This window comes from Rhynchophorus ferrugineus, unplaced genomic scaffold, assembly GCF_030347505.1.
Source record: "Rhynchophorus ferrugineus isolate W39M unplaced genomic scaffold, kcgeb_rfMv2 rfM4, whole genome shotgun sequence".
NCBI lineage: Eukaryota > Metazoa > Arthropoda > Insecta > Coleoptera > Curculionidae > Rhynchophorus > Rhynchophorus ferrugineus.
Window position 1 is genome coordinate 27,495,655 of NW_027472583.1, and position 21,477 is coordinate 27,517,131.

The 21,477-nt window shown below is 33.8% G+C and overlaps 1 protein-coding gene across 6 annotated transcripts in view; it reads right to left on the reverse strand.

The window, feature by feature from the left end:
• Positions 1-829: 829 nt before the first annotated feature.
• ReepA (Receptor expression enhancing protein A) overlaps positions 830-21,477 on the reverse strand; it is a 48,971-nt gene continuing 28,323 nt past the window's right edge. For 2 of the 6 annotated variants that reach the window (XM_076401450.1, XM_076401453.1), the window contains 7 exons: positions 19,610-19,686; positions 17,045-17,165; positions 12,563-12,664; positions 9,823-9,944; positions 7,061-7,361; positions 2,916-4,096; positions 830-1,560 (listed from right to left, as the gene is read on the reverse strand). In XM_076401450.1, coding sequence (XP_076257565.1) covers positions 2,936-4,096; positions 7,061-7,361; positions 9,823-9,944; positions 12,563-12,664; positions 17,045-17,165; positions 19,610-19,686 — 1,884 coding nt within the window. In that variant the 3' untranslated portion in view covers positions 830-1,560; positions 2,916-2,935. Of the gene's footprint in view, positions 1,561-2,897; positions 4,097-7,060; positions 7,362-9,822; positions 9,945-12,562; positions 12,665-17,044; positions 17,166-19,609; positions 19,687-21,477 lie in introns of all 6 variants that reach the window. The other 4 variants (XM_076401448.1, XM_076401449.1, XM_076401451.1 and 1 more) reach the window with 2 other exon arrangements.

A 21,477-nucleotide genomic window follows, 5' to 3' on the forward strand; every position in this document is an offset into this window, starting at 1 on the left:
TTCAGCTCAAATCTCGATAGCAGTCGCCTACGAGAGTCTGTTCACGATATGTACACGATAGTAAATTTCTTTTGCGATAGTGACGCCATCGAGCGGTGAGACTAAGTACTTATTAGACCATTGTCATCGCGATGGATATTCTACGATTTGACACTGCTATATTTTTCCCTGTGGGGTTTTCTGATGTCGCAGATCTATATCAAATAAATAACCTAGGCCATCGCGCAAATTCAGCTAAATATATATGGCAGTTCATTTTCATGCAATTCGTATCTGAGCCACCGTGAAGAGTCGCAATGGACACATGAACGATATTACACTTCATACATAATAAAATACATGGAGCTTTGAAATTATAAAAATTGTACAACCTTCTCTTGAAAATCTAATATATGAAATCTCTATTATTTTTTAAAACTTTTTTTAAAAAGATTTATAACATTGTCGCCATAAGTTTCTATAAATATATGATGACTTTTCCCTTTTAACTGAAAAAAAAAGTAATATGTCTTCACCACAGGAAAAAAAAGCTAACTCAAAATCATTCAAGTAGATAAAATAATTAGTGGACTATGAACTGAACCTTGTCTTCAATGCTACCTCTCAATAAAACTAAAAATTATTAACCGCGACTTTAAAAATTAACTTTGAATTTTCAAATTATAATAGTATATATCTACGTTTTAATTTTATATATTTGTACTCCGTTCTTATACTTGAAAACTCCCAATGTATAGACAACTAAAAACAAACAAATCTTAATTATTTCCAATTAAACCTAAAATATCAAATTCGGCAGTGTTTAGGAATAAAGAAATAAAATTACAAATTAGGAATCACATATATTATAGCATTCAACAGACTGAATGATTTGGCAATAATTAATAATAACGCGCCCGAAAATCAGCAGCGACAGATCGAGTAAAAAAGCGTCATAAAGTTCGGAGATCGATTAAAAAAAATACACCTTACAAAAACAGCACGAGCCGTACAATTTTTAAAGGTCTTTATTTCGTTAGACTTTGTGCAATATCAATGGATAATTAACCTAATACACAACCTATAAAATAAAGTATTAATTTAATAAAACACACATTAGTCGAATATCATTTAACAAACGAAATAATAATAATATTCGAATCCGTTTAAAGGATCTATATAAAATATATGCAACCATGAAAACACTATTTGGCAAACAATACTGGCTAATGATAAAAATTGCGCGAGTTTTTAAATAATGCTTTCAAACAACAAGACAGACCCGGTGAGAATTCAAATAAACAGCAGCTGCATAAACCTGGTACAGTCGTTTACTGGAAGGGGGCTTTAAAATTCAACTGGCATGTAGGCTATTGTATTTAAATTTTTTTTGTCGAACCTGCACCTGTAGTCTCTATGTTTATAAAGGAATAACAACGAACAATATACTATAATAATGATAAAGACAACGAAAGCTTCAGGTTTGGAGTTTTTTTATTCGTCCTTTGTCACACCTGCGTCTCATAAGGTCTTCTTGCTCGACTTTTTAACACGTGGTAGCGTAGCACTGCTGCATTGGTCCTAAAATAATGGAAAAAAGTAATCTTAGAAGAATGTTGATACTGTTTAAGATAATGTAAAGTGAGTGAACACCTATTATCAAGTATATATAATAAATTTTTATATAACAATATTAAGCTAAGTATTTTCAGTTTTCATGGTCAATGTTTGGACAGTTTTATGATTGCTTCCTTTCTTTTAATGTTTTCATAATGGACATTTTCAATGTTGATTTCAATGGGCATATCAATACTTTATTCTAATTAAAAGAAACCTGAAGAATAATTGTTATCACATTTTAATTTTGAATTGTTTTAACATATTCTTGGCATATTCTTTCTAAAGTATTTTCTACTGATAGCTTTTATCTTTTTCCTTTTAATAGTTAATTAATAGTTTAATTGCTAATAATGTTAACAATAATCGGAATTGTTGGATTGTGATTATACAATATTACTTCGTTCAGTGATTTTTTGAAAAAATATTGCAAGTATTATACTATGATTATTTCATTTTTATATTCGCAGTTTTAATTATATTTATAATAAATTAATATTTTTAATATATTTCATTTTGTTTAAAGACATACGGAAGTGATGGTGATGTTTATTCTAGAGTCCGCTTTTCTGGTCTATTTTTCTACTGCAATTTTCATGTTAATTTTCATGAATCATCTAACTGTTTTAAAAAATATTGCTGATGTTATGTTTGTTTATTTTTAATATTTGCATTTACAAATATATTTCAAGCATAAGCATTAAAAACTAGATCAAATCACATCGAAAGCTACATTGCGTCAAAATAAAGATCATGCTATTTAATAGTCGAGGCTTTCCAGGAACCAGACGATTAATCTTGATGCAACGGTCAATAAATAGAATTTTAAGACTGATAGGAAATTAGTACTGCCCTCAGGTCATGTTGCATAGTATAGAACTTAGCCCTAGCTAGTCTGACTTGAAAACTGAAATTACGTTTCTGTTAATTCAATGATTTGGTGTTCCTCAAATGTTGAACAATTTGTATAGGCTTCATTGATAATATGTGTTGGAACTATGATTCAATTAATTAGTAATGATACGGAACATCTGGGGTTAATTGAAAATACACGCAAAAGTTGTGCAAGATGAAGTGTGTTTCTTTTAAAACCATATTTATATTCATGATGATCAATCAGGGTAAAAAAACGATAATTTCATTTGCATGGTGACATCTAGAAATCACACTTCATAAAAGTAGCACTACTTGTCAAAAAAGGCAGAGTCAACTGTCACAAAAATCCTCAAATATCATGTTAGTTTCGGCAAAAAATAAAATGACAATAGCCACATCAACATATTGAAAGAAATAAAAATCACCCAGCTGTTCATTAATACCGTTTTAACGGAAGCCACATCTAATCAATGTCATTGTCAACATATCTCCTAATGATCTTTAACCTTCTATGAGCCAGTGGTGAATCCGTCAAGCTTTTGATCGACACTTGACTGCCAATCCTCGACATCATTTTGGCATCGTCTTCTGTTAGATTCAAGTTGCTTGCGCTTCTCGACTGTGTCCTCGAGTCGGCCAGTTTTTTACCGTGGAAAAATTCATTCCAAGAGTTGCGTTTCTCGCGCATCTTCTCTGGAACATTCAGTTGGGTCATTCTCTTCGGAAAACGCAGCATCTTGTTTAGTGCAGTTTCCAATTTATTGGTGGAGCTTGAGTCTGAACTCTTGGAACTTCTTGAAGAGGATGGACTTCGGTGTCGGCTTCGTCGCTTGACTTTGGGCGAATAGTTTAAAAAGATTTCTTTGTTAATGCTGTCAGAACTGTTACTAATGCTGCGCACCAAACCTGGCTGGAGCACTAGCTTAGCTTTGATTGCACTAGGGGTGTGTGAAGCAGAAGGAGGTAAAGGTGCCTGTTTCTTGTTGTATTTGCCTCCTCGGGAATTGTCTGTTTTCGATTCAGTCATAGGTGGTTTCTCCATTAAAGGTTTGGAAGTAGTTGATTTCTTGTCCGTATCATCCTTGGTCTCATCGAACATCGGGTTTGTTTCTATTTTATTCGCAGATGAATCTTCAATATCTATATTGCTACTTTCTGAAGCGATTACCAGAAGTTTTTCACTCATGTCGTTTGTTGGTGTTGTTGAATTGGTGAGTTTGTTTTTGTCAAGACTGGTAACGGATTCGGTGTTATCCAGTTCCGTGATAATAGTCTGGTTACTGTTTGAAGCGGAAGAAAACAGAAGTGAAGACAGAGCCGCGGAAAGTTTGGTTAGGTTTAAATTTAGAGGCGCGTACGACTGGTTGCATGCTATTATATTACTGAGATTATTGCCGGATATATGGGCATACGTTTCACTAACAACTGGCAGATCTACGTCATTCCTAGTCGGAATTATTCTACGGGTAATATAGTCACCACGAAAACCTTTACCATGCAAATCAACGTTATTTTCTGGAATATCATAAAACTCAGTCTCACTGGAGGACGAATCGGTTTTTCGTTGCTTATCATCTTTTGCAAATACTATATTGCTGTCGAATACTTCGCTGCCATCACTGTCCTGCAGACATAGAATACAAAAGTGACGGTGCAAAACTTAAACAATCGTTACACAAGTTTACAAATTCGGGTCAACTTTTGGATCAGAGCAGATGAGAACGATATTTATATATAACGTTATTTGAGGGCGTCAGATTTTCAATTCGTGCGTCAAGATTGGTTCTAGTTTACGAGTTCGCGCATGGTGGCAGCACTGTGCTTTTATAACGGCTGTCAACTGACAACGCTGTATTAAACATCATTTGGAACTTTTATAATTTTGGAACTTGCGTTTTTATGCTGTGATTGTGGTCTGGAACGTGGGAAAATGCAGAGACAACGCTGGAAAGTTAATTCAGAGTATCTTTGTTACGTTTGTGGATATTATAAGCTTGGTGAACGTCGAAAAATCATAACAAATACACTCAAAGATGCGTGCTTGCAGTATTTTGGTTTTACTGTAGTTAAATACTGACAAACCATGGATACCAAAATTGTTTTGTTATGCGTGAAAAACAAAACTGTACAAATGGTCACTTTGTGAAAATGCATACTTTTAATTTTCTATGCCAACATTATAGAGAGAACAGAAAAATCCTGTAAATGATTGCTGCTTTTGTTCGATAAATATTGTCGGTATAAATTCCAAAAAATAACATAGTATAAATATTCTGACGAATCATCGGTGTCCAAGCCAGTTCCACTTGCGGAATTATCTACCCATTGCCAATTTGTCTAGGTACAAGTACAAATTTCTTAAGAACTTCGTCTTCATCACCGGCAAGCAACGAATGCTATTTTGTTATGGAATAAAAGCATTTAATTTCACAAAGTAGATTAAGTGATTTTATTTGCGATTTGAATCTATCGAGCAGAGTTGCTTGCATCACTGTTGAAGGAATGAAAGCATCTTGACCCTAAAACACAAATCATATAGTATATACAGAAATAGAAATCATGCGATTTTATCATTCCTCAAAAAGCAAATGAAATGTGTTTCTGCAATGATATCAAAGATCAATGTGATGACTATACCAAATGATCGAATTGAATGGCGTTTGTTCATAGATGCTTCTAAGTATAGTTTGATGACAGCTCTACTCCATATTGGAAATAAAAAATAATTCATTCCGATTGCTCATACAGTACAAACTAAGGAATGCTATGATACAATGCGCACAGTTTTGGCCAAGATTAAATACAATGAGCATAGATGGAAAATGGGGAAATAAATCAATTGAAGTTAATTTAGAAATATTGATTGATTTAAATATTCATTGCAGATTGTTGGTCTAATGGATAGGACGCAATCTGGATTCACAAAATTTTGCTGTTTCTTGTGTCTGTGGGTCAGTCGTGCAGTTGATCATTATTGTGTAAGAAATATGTGACCGAGTCACACATTACACAATAAAACATGTCCTCTGTACCAATTGTAAACTCTCAGGACGTTTTATTGACACCTTCTCACATTAAACTTGATCTTATTAAGAACTTTGCCAAGTTTGTTCAGTACTTAACCAAGCTGTTTCCAAGTGTTATAAGCAAAAAGGAAAGAAGGAATATTTGTCGGACATGATATTCGAAAATTAATGGCTAAGGTAAAATTTACAAAACGTTTAACGTCTGATGCAGCAGCAGCATGAAACCACCACAATATTGGGGCTGGAATGTTTTGCAAAATATATTTTGTATATTCATATTTGGGGTGCAAGGGCTTTTCCTGCAAAGGGGGAGTCAAAAATGAACCTCACCTGCGCCGATCTATGTCACGCACTAACTCTGTTAACGAGACTCTGGCGACCAACCAATAACGGGGCGGAATAACCCGACAGAACGGGTACCAGGCCTAAATCCCTGTACCGCAGACCAGGAAGGACCTGACCAAAACCCCCGACATTGCAAATTAAGTGGAACAGTCATTTAGTTAAATGGAGTTTGTGGAAATGAAATAATGGAAATGAAATATCAGTAGTAATTAATCAATAGTGGTAATAACAGGGCGAAATGGCCTAAAGGAGTTGAGTGGGTGGGATAAGAGCATCTGCTACATGCGATCGTATACAAGGAGGCAAACTTCAGGCCCCAGTAAATTGGAAACACGAGCTCAGGTCGTTCGAGGTAAAAGACATGTTATTTTAGGACAGGCACGAGGGTGGCAACATCAGGACAACCAATATCAGAAAAAAACTGAGTGGCGATCAAAGCAAGTAGCGGATGAAGCGGGAACACCTTGTGAATTGTCGAGGTGGTTTAAGCAAAATCGGAGACGTCCTTAGGGGCGTTCTCCTTTTTTTTTGTTAGAGTCCTATCGAGCTAACTCGAAAGGACAGAGACAGAGGGAAAGGAAGATTTGGGTGGCAACACTCAAATCTTCACGGGGAAGACAGTTGGCGAACAACAGATCAAGATAGACACGAGGGTTCTGATGAACACAGGGTCTAGCTTATCTAGAAATTAATTAATTGTGGTAAAGGGGGAAAAGTAAGCTAAGGCGAGCACGAACTGTACCAAGGTGCTCCGCCTTGCTAATGGCTCTGAGGAGCGCTGAGTGGAGGCGCTATTGCAGGGTTTTACTACCATTGGGGAAGCCAAATTTTGATTTGAAAGGCCAGTCTAAAGCCGAAAGGTAATCGGTGATATGACCGACATTCTATGGCGATACGAGCTACAAGAAAAAAAGAGCGATTACTGTTGAACCTTAATGCATGAAACAGATACCAAATAGGATAAAAAAACTTAGTTCAACCTCTGTTCCTTTCTGATTTATACCTTCATTCAATAAATGACCGTTAATGGTCAAATATAGTGTTATCATGAATTTACTGAATATTTCGAAAACTAAAACCAATTTTAAAAAACGTGTTGCTGATTTGTGTTCAGCGCTACAATTTAACTTATAAAAAGCTTTTGGTTGCTCAGGTCCAAAACCGTGTATACTTGTGTTATTAACGAGTTGGAAATATTAAATCGTGAAGATACTTACGTCGCTAGCAGTGCTTGATTTTTTTGGTACGGTTGATCTGGTGACTCTACTCGATCGGGATCTGGTCAACGAGCTGGTTCGCTGGCTGGACGTACTCTCCCTGCTTTGGAGTTTCAGCGGATGGTGAGCTCCGTACAAACCTTCGCCGCTCGAATAGCCCGAGCTGATGTCTTCGGCGCTGCGCACCTCTGATACCCTATCTCCACTAATAACTCCTATGTTTGTTACGTCCACTTCTGAGAAATATACTGAAGCTGATGACGCCGAACTCGATCGGTGAGGGCTACGATCTTTTTTCCTTCTGCATAAAAAATGCATGTGATAACATTGAGATCTGCCAATTGTATAGAAGCTCAGGCGATAACAGAGAAGTAATTTCGCGTTTAGGTGCATCTGTTTTATTAAAACGCGTAAAGTAAAAACTTCATAAAGAGGATAGCGGTACTTCTTAAGCACGTCCCCACAATAATTAACAAATGATCATACTATCAAATTTGATAACGTTCTTAAGGAATTTTATACCCGTAGGAAAGATAGTGTCCGGTAGGTGTTGATTTCAATTAGAAATCAATCTTTAATTAGATTAAAGGGCTACATATTTAAAATAAGTTGTGACAAATGACAGAATTTTCAACATGTTTACGGAACTAAACATTGACCATAATATAGTTTTGAACTACTTATATAAGAGTGAGCTACAAAGCAACCTCGATACTTGGGTTCTGTTTGAATTTATCTGTAAGAGTAATTCTGTAAGAATTTCTGTAGGGAGGGAATTATGATTTTAGCGGAAAAGTGGCAAAAGATCACGTGTCAAAACGACACATATACGTTGAACACACAGAGAATGGACAAAGTAATAAGTAGTAAATACACACCATACAATATTTTGGTGCGTCTTGTTTCATTTTGGTAACACTGCTATCTTGTAAATAAGACGTGTATGTATAGCTAAGTTTGCATGCCAAGTCTTGTTGGATATACTGCAATGTATTTATCGCTTTGTTCTGCAACGAATAAAAGAAAAGATCGGTGAAATGCGTGATCCCTCAGACTTCGAAAGAGGACAAATCGGACAAAAGAAGGACTGTAATTGTGAAATCCTTTATAGCGAAAGCCAATGCCCGATGGTATAACGATAATAAAACTTGGACATTTGTTGATTGGAAGAATGTAGTATAATTGGATGATTCGTCGTTTACATTGTACCTAGAAACGACCGGGAGAGAATGTATAGAGAACTCTAAAAGAAGTCTACGAGCTGTTTCCTACAGTCAAACATAAGGGGATACTCCATTATGATTTAGGCGGCAATATCATGGTATTTCGCTGGTCCTCTCATCCACATAACTGATCGGATTACTGTGAATGAATGCTCAATGCTCATAATCAAGTTATTACTATGCTTAGTATATCGCTGCTAAACATGGTTCTAATCCAAGATGATAATATACCTATACACGCAGTCAAAAAAGATTCAGACTTAGTTCGAGAAGCATCAGAATATCACTAAACATCTTGCCTGGCTAGCAGAATCGACACATAATTGAACCGTTATGGGGAGTTTTAGAGAAAAAAGTGAGAAGTAGTTTTCCAATTTCAACATTACTGAAGAAATTGGCGAGGAATGGGATAACATTCCGTTGGAAACTATTCAGATACTACGAGTCTATTTTGTGAATAATTTCAGCTGTTTTAGATGTAAATAGTGGCAAATATAATGTGAATATGTCAGGGGTGCATTTTATATTGTCCATCCCCTGTATACCATTAATTAATGTTATAAGATTATTTGAATAAATTCGCTTTGAAAATAGGAAAAAAAAATTGAAATAACTTTTCTTCTAGCCTTTAATTTCAAATACTTTAATAATATTACTTTAAATAGTTTTTTACAAAGGGGATATCAATCTCATTATAGGTTTGATTGTTACTGATAAACCATTCAGAGACATTTGAGGTATTGGGAGCGCTGCATATTTGTGAATTTACAAGCATATATGTTTTAATAATTGGTCCCTGTGTCAAATATCGTGCTTAACGAGCCCAATGTATTTTAATTATTTTTCAATTGCCTGTTATACACTATTTACAATTTATCGAACAATTGTTAATTGTTATAGGTTATTATTGTTACACTCAGTAAGTATCTGGCTTAAAACGTAGACGTCTCCACAATTGGCAGACCCATATGATTTTTGGATGGTATTAATCCTTAAAAATGCATGTAGAAATTTCACGTCATTCCAACTCTTACATTGTTATACTACGATGCTTTTAGTGAATTAATTGTTATATTTAAAGCAAGGGATAAAAAATAATTTTGTCTACTGATTAAACATTGTTTTTGGATGGGAACAATAATGTTGAAGTCAAACAATGGTCTGACCAGCATTAAGAAGACTCCGCTCAAGGAATATTAATTATTAATGATCTGGTTCTGAAAACGGAATGGTTTATTCGTCCAAAATCGTCTGATCAATAGTATATTTACTATTCTATACGAGTATGATTGTCTATGGAATAGTAAAATCATTAATAACGAATATTATACCTCATTGTTGTATCGACAGAGTGTAGAAATAAATAATAATTCCTTAAAAAGATGCTCCAACTTCAGAGTAATATTAAGAGCATGACCATAAATCATCTTACAAAAAGAGCATCGTTGAAATAAAAATAAAGTAAAATTTTAAAATGTTTTTCTTAGCTCGATCAGATACTTACTGAGTCATGTCTTATGTATATATTATAAAACTTACCTTCTGACCAATCTTGGATCCGTAACGATTACGTCATCGGTTTCGTCGCTTCCATTGTTGGGGTCGCTCAGGTCACTTAGACTATACGATTTTTTCAGCTGATTTACTATACCTCCTCCGCCCTGTGTACAATAACAAAGAAAATTATATCATTCTATTTATATAGCACTATAGTAAAATATTCATGTTTTTGAATTTAAATATTTGTATATTCATACAGGTCGTGGTCTTTTTAATAAAATCTTTATTTAACTGTATTAATATAAATCAGTGAAGAATGTAAAAATATTATATTTTGTTTTGTGTTTAATATTTTTCCTTACCACAATCATATAGGTCCTAATCGAATAACTTTTGAAGAATAAAAAGTTATCGTTATGATGCTGGTATAACATATGATAGTTTCGAACGATTTTCATTTAAATTATACACCAATAATGTTGGACGCAGACTCTATTGATTTATAAGGCGCACTAATAAATATAAGAGATATTGATGCCAGTGTCAAGTAATACAAACGAAGGCCAGATAAAAAATCCGCTAAGATGGAGGCATTAAGGAGAATGACTAAACAGACAATTTCTGCCGAATTGTCTCAAGACTATGAATATTCTACAAAACAAAGAATTTGAGTTTCAAATAAACTCAAATATCGCCTATAAAAGGCTATAAAGGCGAATTTCTCAACGTAGAACATAAAACAAAGTCATTTTGAATAAAATACATTAAAACATTTTTTAAAATAAAGAACGTTCACCGCTGTCCATGGAAGTATCATTCATTGACGTCATTAGTCTAGTGCCGTCCACAAAAGAGTAGTCAGTAAAAACTTAAATGTACAATCTATAGAGCTCCGTTAACTATAAACTTAAAAGAGGTCAAGAAAATTGTTCATCAAATTAAATGATTCACAATCGACCATGAATTGGGAATAGTAGTATCAAGACTTTGTGTCTGTAAGTTAAGTTCAAATAATATTCTGACGTGGCATCAGGAAATCAAATATTAAAGTTATCCAGATTCCTTAAAATAAAACATTTATGTATTGTGGTAAATTTAAAATGCAGATATCCATTGCCAGTGAAAGATATTGAATTGATGAATTTGGAAACATAAGTTGTGCTATTGTGTATTGATAATAAAAGAGTTCAGTGTATAATACAATTACAATCACGTCCTTATATCATGTTAAAAAGTACTACACCAGATTTAGTAGAAATAGGAAAAATTATGTTACAACTAGTTATAATCTGTTTACTAGATTCAGACCTTTCGAAAGTATTGTTAATTAGTAACATTTGAAAGTTAAGGCTTTACTAATTCTACTACAGCTTTGCAAAAGAAAAAGTTTTTAATTGACTGCATTTTTTTAAAAAATATCTTAATTAATAAGCAATGAAATTTCCATTTAGCATATGAATTATGATTAGGTGGAAACATTAGTACTTACTTGATAATATCTAAAGCACTAACACCGAAAGCCATGCAAAAGGTGAATAACCAAAAAAACACATAAAAAATAAAACCATTAAATTGTGTTCATCATCTTATATATTTAATAAAAAAGTAAAATCAACGATAAGGCACACACATTTCTATCAATTTGTGAATATCAAAAAGAAATATAAAAAAATGTTACTTCAGTCTATAATCTAACAATAATAGTAATACAATAGGATACAAATAGGACGTATTACATTTTATAACAGATTCAATTTAAAATATCTAGAAATCACTCGCGTCTTCATCATCAGTCTTGACGGTTTTCCTAGTAACCCTCTTGGTCCCTTTCGTAGAGCTCTTGGTGTTTTTTTTCACCGACTTGCCCTTGGCCGCTCCGGCCTTAACCTTGAGATCCACTGAAGCCTCATCATCGCTGATCATTTTCTCATCGAAAAGTTCGGGATCAGGAGGAAGCAAATAATTGACAGGTGAACGCCCGTCCTGTGAGTCAGGCGACTGATAGTCGACTCGAAAGGCCTGAGTGGGCTGTTGTTGGGAGTCTTCGGGGCGGTCCTGAACACCCATTTGTGCGTTGGACAGGACCGCGACAAGTTTCTGACTACTGATTGACTGGTAGTTGGAAAAATATGTTAACAGTGAGTAAGCGATGATATGTTGAGTTTATTTGGAAAACAGATACTGTTCGTTTTTATAAATGCATATCAAATAAGATTCATAGTGGACAGACATTTTTCAGTGGTGCTACTTATTGATACCTACTGATACATTATGCTGAAAGATTTGTCAGTCATGTTATGTAAAAACTTCGTCCTAATAATAATTGGAAGATTAGAAGAGGGACTATTTATTTGCTCGTTGTCTGGTTAGAAAGATTAATATCCAACAATGTAAGAAGATGTAAATGAGAACCACAGACATTTCAGTGAAGTAAAATTGCTATTGCTATCTATATAATATATGTGTATCGCAAAAAAGGCTAAGCAAGACTGAATGCTACTTTAGTAATAATGAGGAAAATATGTGCTAATGGGCTGACGAGAAAGTTGGTTATACAAGAAAAACTACAACCAAATAAAAAAGTGCTAAAAAAGAACCAGAAACATTTTCAAAATAAACTCAAACCAAAAAAATAACTTTCACTAAATGACAAATAATCAGATCATGCATTGCTGCTATTAGTGACAAGCTTATATTTTGGTTAGTCACCATCTGAGATTGAAGCGTAATATAAGCTTGTTGTAATAGTTAGTCGGAACGATAGGTAGTAATGACTTACCTTAATTGCCGTTTGCATAAGGACGGTCACTCCCTTTTGTCCCAGGTCTAGTACCTGGCGATAGCTCTGTTCCTTGGCTTTAGATATGTAGTCATCAATTTCCTGCAAACGAAAGACACATTTTATTAATTCAATTTAAAACCAGTTAATTCAACAAACAGTAATCATAAATAAAATAACCAAGTAAATGTTAAATAATAGTTACAGTTCAGACATTTTAGGACATTTATGCCTTTAATATTAAGTGGTTGCATGTATTCTGGTATTTTTTTTACTTCAAAGGGACATTTATTGAGAAAAATAGGTATAACCATTATCTGCAACTTTTTTCATATGTATATTCCTGATCATATTCTGTTTCTTCAATATAAATATAATTTGATACAATTATTTCATAGAAAACTGTTAGTCTGGGAAGCGTCTTCATACACTGATAGGAAACTTAGCTTTTAAATGGTGTAAAGACAATGAGGGTTGACAGAACATTCAGACATTGTTTTTAAAAGAATATAATTTTTAAAGGGGCATGATAAACTACGGAAAATGCATTATTTACATTTGTGTATTCCAAAATGGAACATTGGGCTACTCATAGACGCTAATAGAAAGAGTGTAAAGACAAAAGTTAATGGAAACAGCTAAAAGTTAGAATAATAGGTTTGGTCTGGTTTTGATTCCTGGAGCAGAGTGTTTTCCTCCAAGTCCAAGGTCGACTACCCTGCAGAAATGAACCAGGATGTTTTTGCTGTGGTTTAAAAATCAACTGTTAAATAATTTAAGTTATAAGGAACAATCGGTCATGGTATGGTCAATGCACCATAGCGGTTTTAAATTTTATATTTTTACTGCAATAAAACTCACTTAAGGGTCTTCTTTTAAATTCTAAATCTCACTCTAAAGCCTATATCTGCCCATTAGCAAGATCAGATGATGGTAAACCGAAGGGAAACGTGTTTAGTTATAAAATAATACAATTTATTTAAATCTCCGGATGATTGGTGAATGTAACCTGAAATGTAATGACGAAATGTTTGTAATGTAACAATGTAAAACAAAATGTTTTAAAAGGTTTTGTTTTAAAAGAAAAATAGTGAATAGCAAAATTGAATCACTATCAATAATTATTCCAGCAAAATTAAAATAGCGGTCTACGTTTGTTGTTCAATATTCAATGAAATTTTTTAAAAAATGCCCAACCATCCATAAACGGTTGACGTAAACCAAATTTTAACTTCAAGGTTATCAAGTCACACTTCAATTGTTGTATTATTAATTTAGATGCAAAAATAATGGCTGAATCATGTTCGATTTTCGACTAAATTTAATATAAGTCCAATGAGTTTATTCCTATTTTGATTGTCTCAGTTATATCGATAATGCTGTTGATATGAAATGAGTGAATAAGTAATTAGCTAAACAGTATATTATTGGCGTATATTTATATCATCAATACTTTTTTTTTGAACAATTTACGAATGTTTAAAATGAAAGCGACTAGATTTTAGTTCTGTAAGTAAAATAAGGTTGGAGAAAAGTAATTACGGATTTTCCTAATAGGAAAATTAAAGTTACATGTCTCTAGTAATACTTACTCAATAAAGTCATATTATAGTGAATTAGAAAAGTATAGGCCAAAGATCATTGTAAATACGTGGGTGGTCCGATAACTACTTAGCCTATAAAAGAAAAACGAACATTTTGGAGAAGTGACGATTTATTTCTCAACACAGTCTCTTAACTCAGGCAACTCAGTTCGATATACCTGAAAAACTGATGATCCAACTTCTTTAACCTGTCTGAAAAATACGTATTCTCGAGGTCCGTGGCGGCGATGACTTCCTTATTCGATACAAATTGCTGAAAAATAAGTCGCACGGTGCCAAATCTGGAAAATACGGTAGATGAGGCAACAGTTCGTAGCACAATTTGATTGTGACGAATGCGTTGTCATGATGGAAGAGCACTTTTTTCTTTACCAATGGGGCAATTTCTTTCTGCTTTCGGCGTCGAATTGGCCCAATAATTCGGCATAGTACAGCACTGTGACCGTTTTGCCTTTCTCCAAGTAGTCGATGTAGACCACACCTTGTGAATACCATAAAACGGTGGCCATCACCTTTCCGCCCGATAGGATAGTATTCGCTTTCTTCAGAGCACGTCCGCCGGGTGAAGTCCACTGTTTCGTCGACGGTCTCACGGTTGCTCTTGTTGTCGAGAGCGATCAAACGTGACACCCTTTGCGCCAACAGCCTTATGACAAAATTTCACACAGGATATGACTCACGCGGTCTTTTGAGATATCTACTATCTCAGATGTCTCACACACTTTCAATCCGCGGTCTGCAATACGAGATGGTGGATTTTTGTCATGTTATCCTCCGTGGTTGTTGTTTTCGGGGCACCTGTACGTGGCTCATCAAAAACCGACGTGCGACCATGTTGGAACTCGTTAAACCAATTTTTGACGGTCGCCATCGAAAGAGAAGTTTCCTTTCCAAAAATAAGAAGCGAACCATCTACCGATATTGCTCTTTTTAAATTTTTCACACTTCCACTTCAGTAGCCGTCTACGAGAATGTACTAGACAATAGTAAATAATTCTTTTGTGGTAGTGGCGCCATCAGGTGGTGAAGCTAAATATTTATCGGACTACCCTGGTATAAAGATAGTGTTATTCTTTTACTTAGTAATTAATTGTTATGTTTTGAAATTGTAGTATTTTTTATACGAACGAGGTAGATTGGCATATTGAATCTCACGATATCGCTACGGTACGTTTCTCCTTTAAACCATTTACGTAAGACTGGATATCAAATGAGGTTCGGTACTTCTTTTTGGCTTCACGTGAATTAAAATGAAACGACTGATGAAATGAAACAAAATCGAGTCATTGTTGTTTAAGGCCGGAAAAGTTTCATAAATAAGAAGTTTGATGGGATTGGAAAGGAATTATTTATCATGAGCTGCTCGAATCTGGCTAAACTATTAATTTGACGCTCTAGTATAAACAACTAAAGTAATTGAAGTAGGCGATTTTGAATTGAATAGCGAATTCAAGAAGCATTTATAGGCAATGAAAAAGACAATGTTAGAACATTCAAGTCGTTAGTGATTCCTGCAGCTTGCTTTGACAACGAAATAAGATGATATCTGGATAATCTTAATTGAACATTTTCAGAAACTGATCCTGCATTGCGAAAATATATATACTAAAATTACTGTTATTGTGGAATGGTATGTTATGTGGTAAAATATATTGTCTGTCATTAGCATGCCTTCTCCAATCTTCTCAAAAAATCGTAGTCATCGAAAGTATTAACGTGCAACTCTACCAGGCCATGATTTATTAACGGAAACAAGTGATAGTTGGAATGTCTGGTGGGTACGACGGATGGCAACTTTTCATTCAATCATATTCATATAGATTTATGTGAATTTTGTTCTGTTCTCATGTTGTAAAATTACTGATCATATTTTTACTTGTGTAACAACAGTTCATATTTAATGCCTTACTGAAGTTTATTAATCTGCTTGCAATTTAGAGGTCGGTTGAGCTAACGTTTTCGAGTTTTTGTATAGTTTGGTCCTTTACCTTACTCTACTTTACCTTTACTGTACTCTTTACGCTTTTAAAACCACTTTCGACAACTTGTTGACACTTCATTTCAGTCAGCATCAAATTTCGTCAGTTTCAATTACGAATTTTTTTAAATTAAAGATGCTAACGTTTGATTTTGATAAATTGGTTGATTGTGTTAGTAAATGCGACATGACTTCTTACAGAATGTTGTTAATCAGATAATTTTACATCTATGTTATTTAACTGGTAGTTCGACGTTTTGTTTAATAATGAAAGGATCATTATCTAAATTAATCAGTTAGTACAAATTGGTCTGTCACCGAAGTCTTTGCCTAAGGGTACAAAATGATTTTTAATCACTGTATATTTTATGTTTCATATATATAAGAAAAACCTGAAGTTGGCCAACTTGTCCATTTGTGACATATTCAGTGGAGTGGTAGGAATAGTCAATTTGTTATATTTAATACTCTCCGTTGTTATTGTAAATGGCGTGACAGTCAAACTAGAGACTGTTTAGACTAGTTGAAGAAATAGCTTAAAAAACTAATTGGTCTGTAATCTGACAAATTTGAGTTGGCATATTTCTTTGTAATAATTCTAGCGTGTTTTCTCTTTTTCTGGTAATTAGCAATGTCTCAAAAACAGAATCTATAATGTTGGAAAACTCAGATCATTGCTTGATGGTGATTTTATTCGGCGGAGCTGCAAACTTCTCAGAGACATTAGACCGTATAAAAGGGCTTTTGACATGAAGCATTTATTTTTGATTTATGAAAGTTCATCTAGGTTATTTTTGAAAAGACCAGTCTTCCTGTCTTAAATGCGATATACCTATTTATATATCTAAACTAATAAAAACGCGAATCACCTTTTCACACACAATAATAAAATAGATTTACCTGTTCTCTGCTGCTTAGCATCGGATGGACAAACTTCCTGTACAATATGCTGGATCCTTTCGTTGCTGGCGAAAGCAACCATATCACCAGGATTATTTTTATTTCGTAATAAAAGGGAAACCTAAAATGGCAAGAGTATGACGTTAAAAGAGAGGGAAAACATAAATTCTAATATATTAGGCCTATAAATTAGTTTTAAGATGTTGTTAATTTGAAGCTTTATTGTCAAAAATCGGTATAATATTTTATTCATATTATTGTCCATCTATAGCCGTTGCTGTTTTTCAATTTTTAAGTAATTTACGAAACATCCCGAAAACACAATGTCACTTTTGAGGCTATCCACGAATCGACCCATTTTCTGATATGTTCATAAGAAGTGAAGCGATGCTCAGATAGATCACAACTGATATGTCGGAACAAATAGTAAACAGAAGGCGCAAGTTCGGGAGAATACGATGGGTAACACTTCCCATTTTAATGCTTCCAAGTATGTTTTCACCGGTTTTGCAACATGTAGTCGAGCGTTGTCATGGTGAAATAATATTGTTTTCTTCGCTCGTATTCCGGTCGTGTTTCGCTCACTGCTCGGCTCAAACGCATCAATTGTTGTCGATCATCATGGATTTCAAAGAGTAATGCCTTCAAATCCTAGTTATTTTCGGTGTCAAATTCACCACTTTTAAAACGTCGAAACCAATATTCATATATTGAAATCGGTGGAGCATAGTTGCCATAAGCTTCACACAGTATTCGATGACCTTCAGCCGCCTTTTTCTTCAAATTGAAGTAATAAAGTAAAACTTCCCGCAAATACAATTTACTTACTATAAATTCAAATATTTTCAACGCAATGAAATTTTTTTTTATACTTCGATGAAATTACTCATAAGTGATAAGTGTGACTTCAACATGAAGTTTATAAATTACAGGTTAATTGAAAAGTCTCCGTCCTGACACATAGATGCCGCTACTAGAATTAAATCCATATGTTTTTTAGTTAGCCCTAACCCTCAAAAGATGCGTGTATAAATTTGACAGCTGTCGGATCATTAGTTTGTAAATTATATCATTTTGAGTGAAGCAACTTTTGTTATTGTGAAAAAAATGGTGGTGAAATGAGCACCGAAGACGGTGAACGCAGTGGACGCCCAAAAGAGGTTATTACCGACGAAAACATTAAAAAAATCGACAAAATAATTTTGAATGACCGTAGATTTAAATTGAATAAAATATCAGACACTCTAAAGATATCAACTGAACGTGTACATCATATCATTCACGAATATTTGGGTATGAGAAAGCTCTGTGCAAAGTGGGTGCCGCGCGAGCTCACTTTTAACCAAAAACAACGACGAGTTGATGATTCGGAGCAGTGTTTGAAGATGATCAAGCGTAATAAACCCGAGTTTTTGCGTCGATATGTGACAATGGATGAAACATGGCTCCATCATTTCAATCCGAAGTCCAATCAACAGTCATCCGAGTTCGATTCTCCAGATCTGGCCCCCAGCGACTATTTCCTGCTCTCAGATTTCAAAAGAATGCTCGCTGGGAAGAAATTTTCGTCGAATGAAGAGGTGATCGCCGAAACTGAGACCTATTTTGAAACAAAGGACAAATCGTACTACAAAAATGGTATCGAAAAGTTGGAGGGTCATAAAAAGAATTATGTTGAATAAAAAAAAACTAATTTTGCCAAAAAAATGTGTTTTACTATGGTAGGCCGGGGACTTTTCAATTGAGCTGTTATACCCGATATAATTAATACACAGTAACACCATCTAATGTAAATCCTTTGAAATTATAGGTCTGATAATAACGAAGAAAACTACTAGATCAATTAATATCAATTAATAACAATTCAACTGAAAACTCATGGAAAAACAATTTACCAAATATTTTAAAGTGGTTAAAAAACTGTCAATTTATACCGTTCTTTAATTAAAATTAAATTGCAAAATCCAATTTTGCCAAAATTAAACAAACAATCCCGAACATCCAGATATTATTTTTTCCCATATGCTTTTTATTGCCATTTTACTATAATAACATAGATTAATTTTAATATCTTAAAAAATACGGAAAAATGAAAAAAACCGGTAAAAAAAATAAAAATCATTTTGGCCATTTTGGGAAAAAAATTCTTTGACTTCTCCAAGCTACGGGTTATAAGACATCTTTACTGGTTAAGAAACTATATTTTTTTATTTTGAATAAAGAGGAGGAATGGAATGACCCAAAAGGATTGGAATCATGCCAACCAGGGCACGCTATTTGTCAGACCCTCCCCCTTCCACATTGTAATTTTTTGAATTTTTCCTTGTATGTTCTTAAACCATGATCAAAAATCTGGTAAAAGATGTATTCTCATTTTTTTAACCTAAAATTTGTGCCTAGATCAAAATACTCCTTTCATGGAACTTTAAGCCAACGAAAGGAACTAAAATACCACTATTTTGATACAAAAATCTATATTAATATATAGTGTTATTAATGGAATTTGGTTGAATTGTGGAACTAATTTCATAGTAATCCAAAATAAAACATTCAAAATATGCTTACCAACTAAAAAATATATCCGTAAAGGTCTCTGTGCACGTGAAAAGTGCAAACACTATCCAATACATCATCCATTTTACCTAAAAATAGAACAATATTAATACAATAGTTAATATTGTACATCTGCCTATAAACTATATTTCAAAACATACTCGCATTCGTATTAAAAATTGTTTTTGTAATAATAAATAGTATAGAAAAACTGGTTAGTAACAACCCAATTAAAACGAAATTGATGTTTCAATATTTAGAAAGTTAATGCTCCATCACGAACTATTTGAATTAAAATTGATGCACCGCTGTCAAGCATCATGGCAATTTTCGTTCATAATATAAATTGATAAACAACTAAATAATACCATCTTACTATTAGTGTTTTATTTGATTGTCAACTTAAAAATATATATTCTTGGATTAAAAATTATAGAGAACATTTTATAAAGCACACGTGTATAATCGTAGCTGGGAAAATACATTATTTGCTTTAATTAAAATACAAATTACAAAGTACTATCTCGCATGTATTTAATGTACGAAAGGCAAAATATTTGTAAGGCGTGTATTTGCAAATACAAAATAAAAATTGTTATGTAAATATAATAGCACTAAAACAGTCCAGCCTATTAATCAGTAAAATAAGAATTTCCTTTCATCTAGATGTAGATTTTTAAATGTACTATCAGACTAAAGCATATTGTTGGGAAATGAATAAAACCTGCTGAAGAAAACACTCTTTCTACAGGTCAAAATGAGCACAAACTTTTTTTATAATTTGATAACGTTTAAAGGATGGATTTGATAGCTTTTTGCTTTTATCATTTATGAATCTGACTAACTTTATAAGATCACCATCTTCTTATAAGTACTGCTTCTGTTACTACCACGCTTTACTTCATGACTTTTGTAGTTTGCCTCTAAGGCATGAATTACAAAATGTTTAATTCTTTGCCCCTCATCATTGTGATGCTTTCTGACAACCAACGCACTTTGTAACTATGGCTAGGGTAATATACGTACAGTACAGCTACAGCGTTGCCAAATTTAAAGATTGACATATTTAGCGGTCGTCATTTTCTAACGAAAATTACCCAGCGTTATGTTCTGCAGAACGCACCCATTAATAAGATCACTAAATGTACAAATGTATTTTGAAGCTATAAGTATTTGAAATACTAACTAGAAAATGCCTCAGGGTCAGGTATTTGAAAATACAAATTACATATTACGTTTTTAAGAAGTAATTAAATTACAACTAATTCAAATGCTGCAAATGGATAGAAATGGATCAAGGGCAAAAAATTGGCGTACTAACAATGAATGTTGAACTTATGCTATAGTGTGTATAAATAAGTTTTAAGAATGTTTTATGCAACTTGAAAGCGTTTTTTATTCGAAAAAATTGGTACAATGTATTGGTATTGCCAAATGTGGGTTCGTATTTACATTTCTAACCTACACGAGGTTCACACTGCGCAGAAGAACTTGCCCACCACTAAATATTAAATAATGAATGTTAAATATGTGAAAACGCATTTGGATCGATGCTTAACTTGGAAGAAACATATATCAACAAAGCGTAAATACGCTGGGCTTAAACTGAACTAGATGATTTGGTTCGCTCAAAGTTATCATTAAATAACAAGCTATTGCTTTATAAGTACAATTATTGGACTTATTCTTGGCCGATTTGGGCGTGTGGTATGTGAGGACTTGTGGCGTACTACTACTAAATCCAACACAGCCATCCTCCAGAATTTCCAAAATAAAATGTTGGGCACCATAGTTGATGAGTATGGCCATATATAAAAAGTGTGAGCCAAAGCAATAATATAATGTACTCTGACTTCTTGCCTAATAATAAAAAACTAATA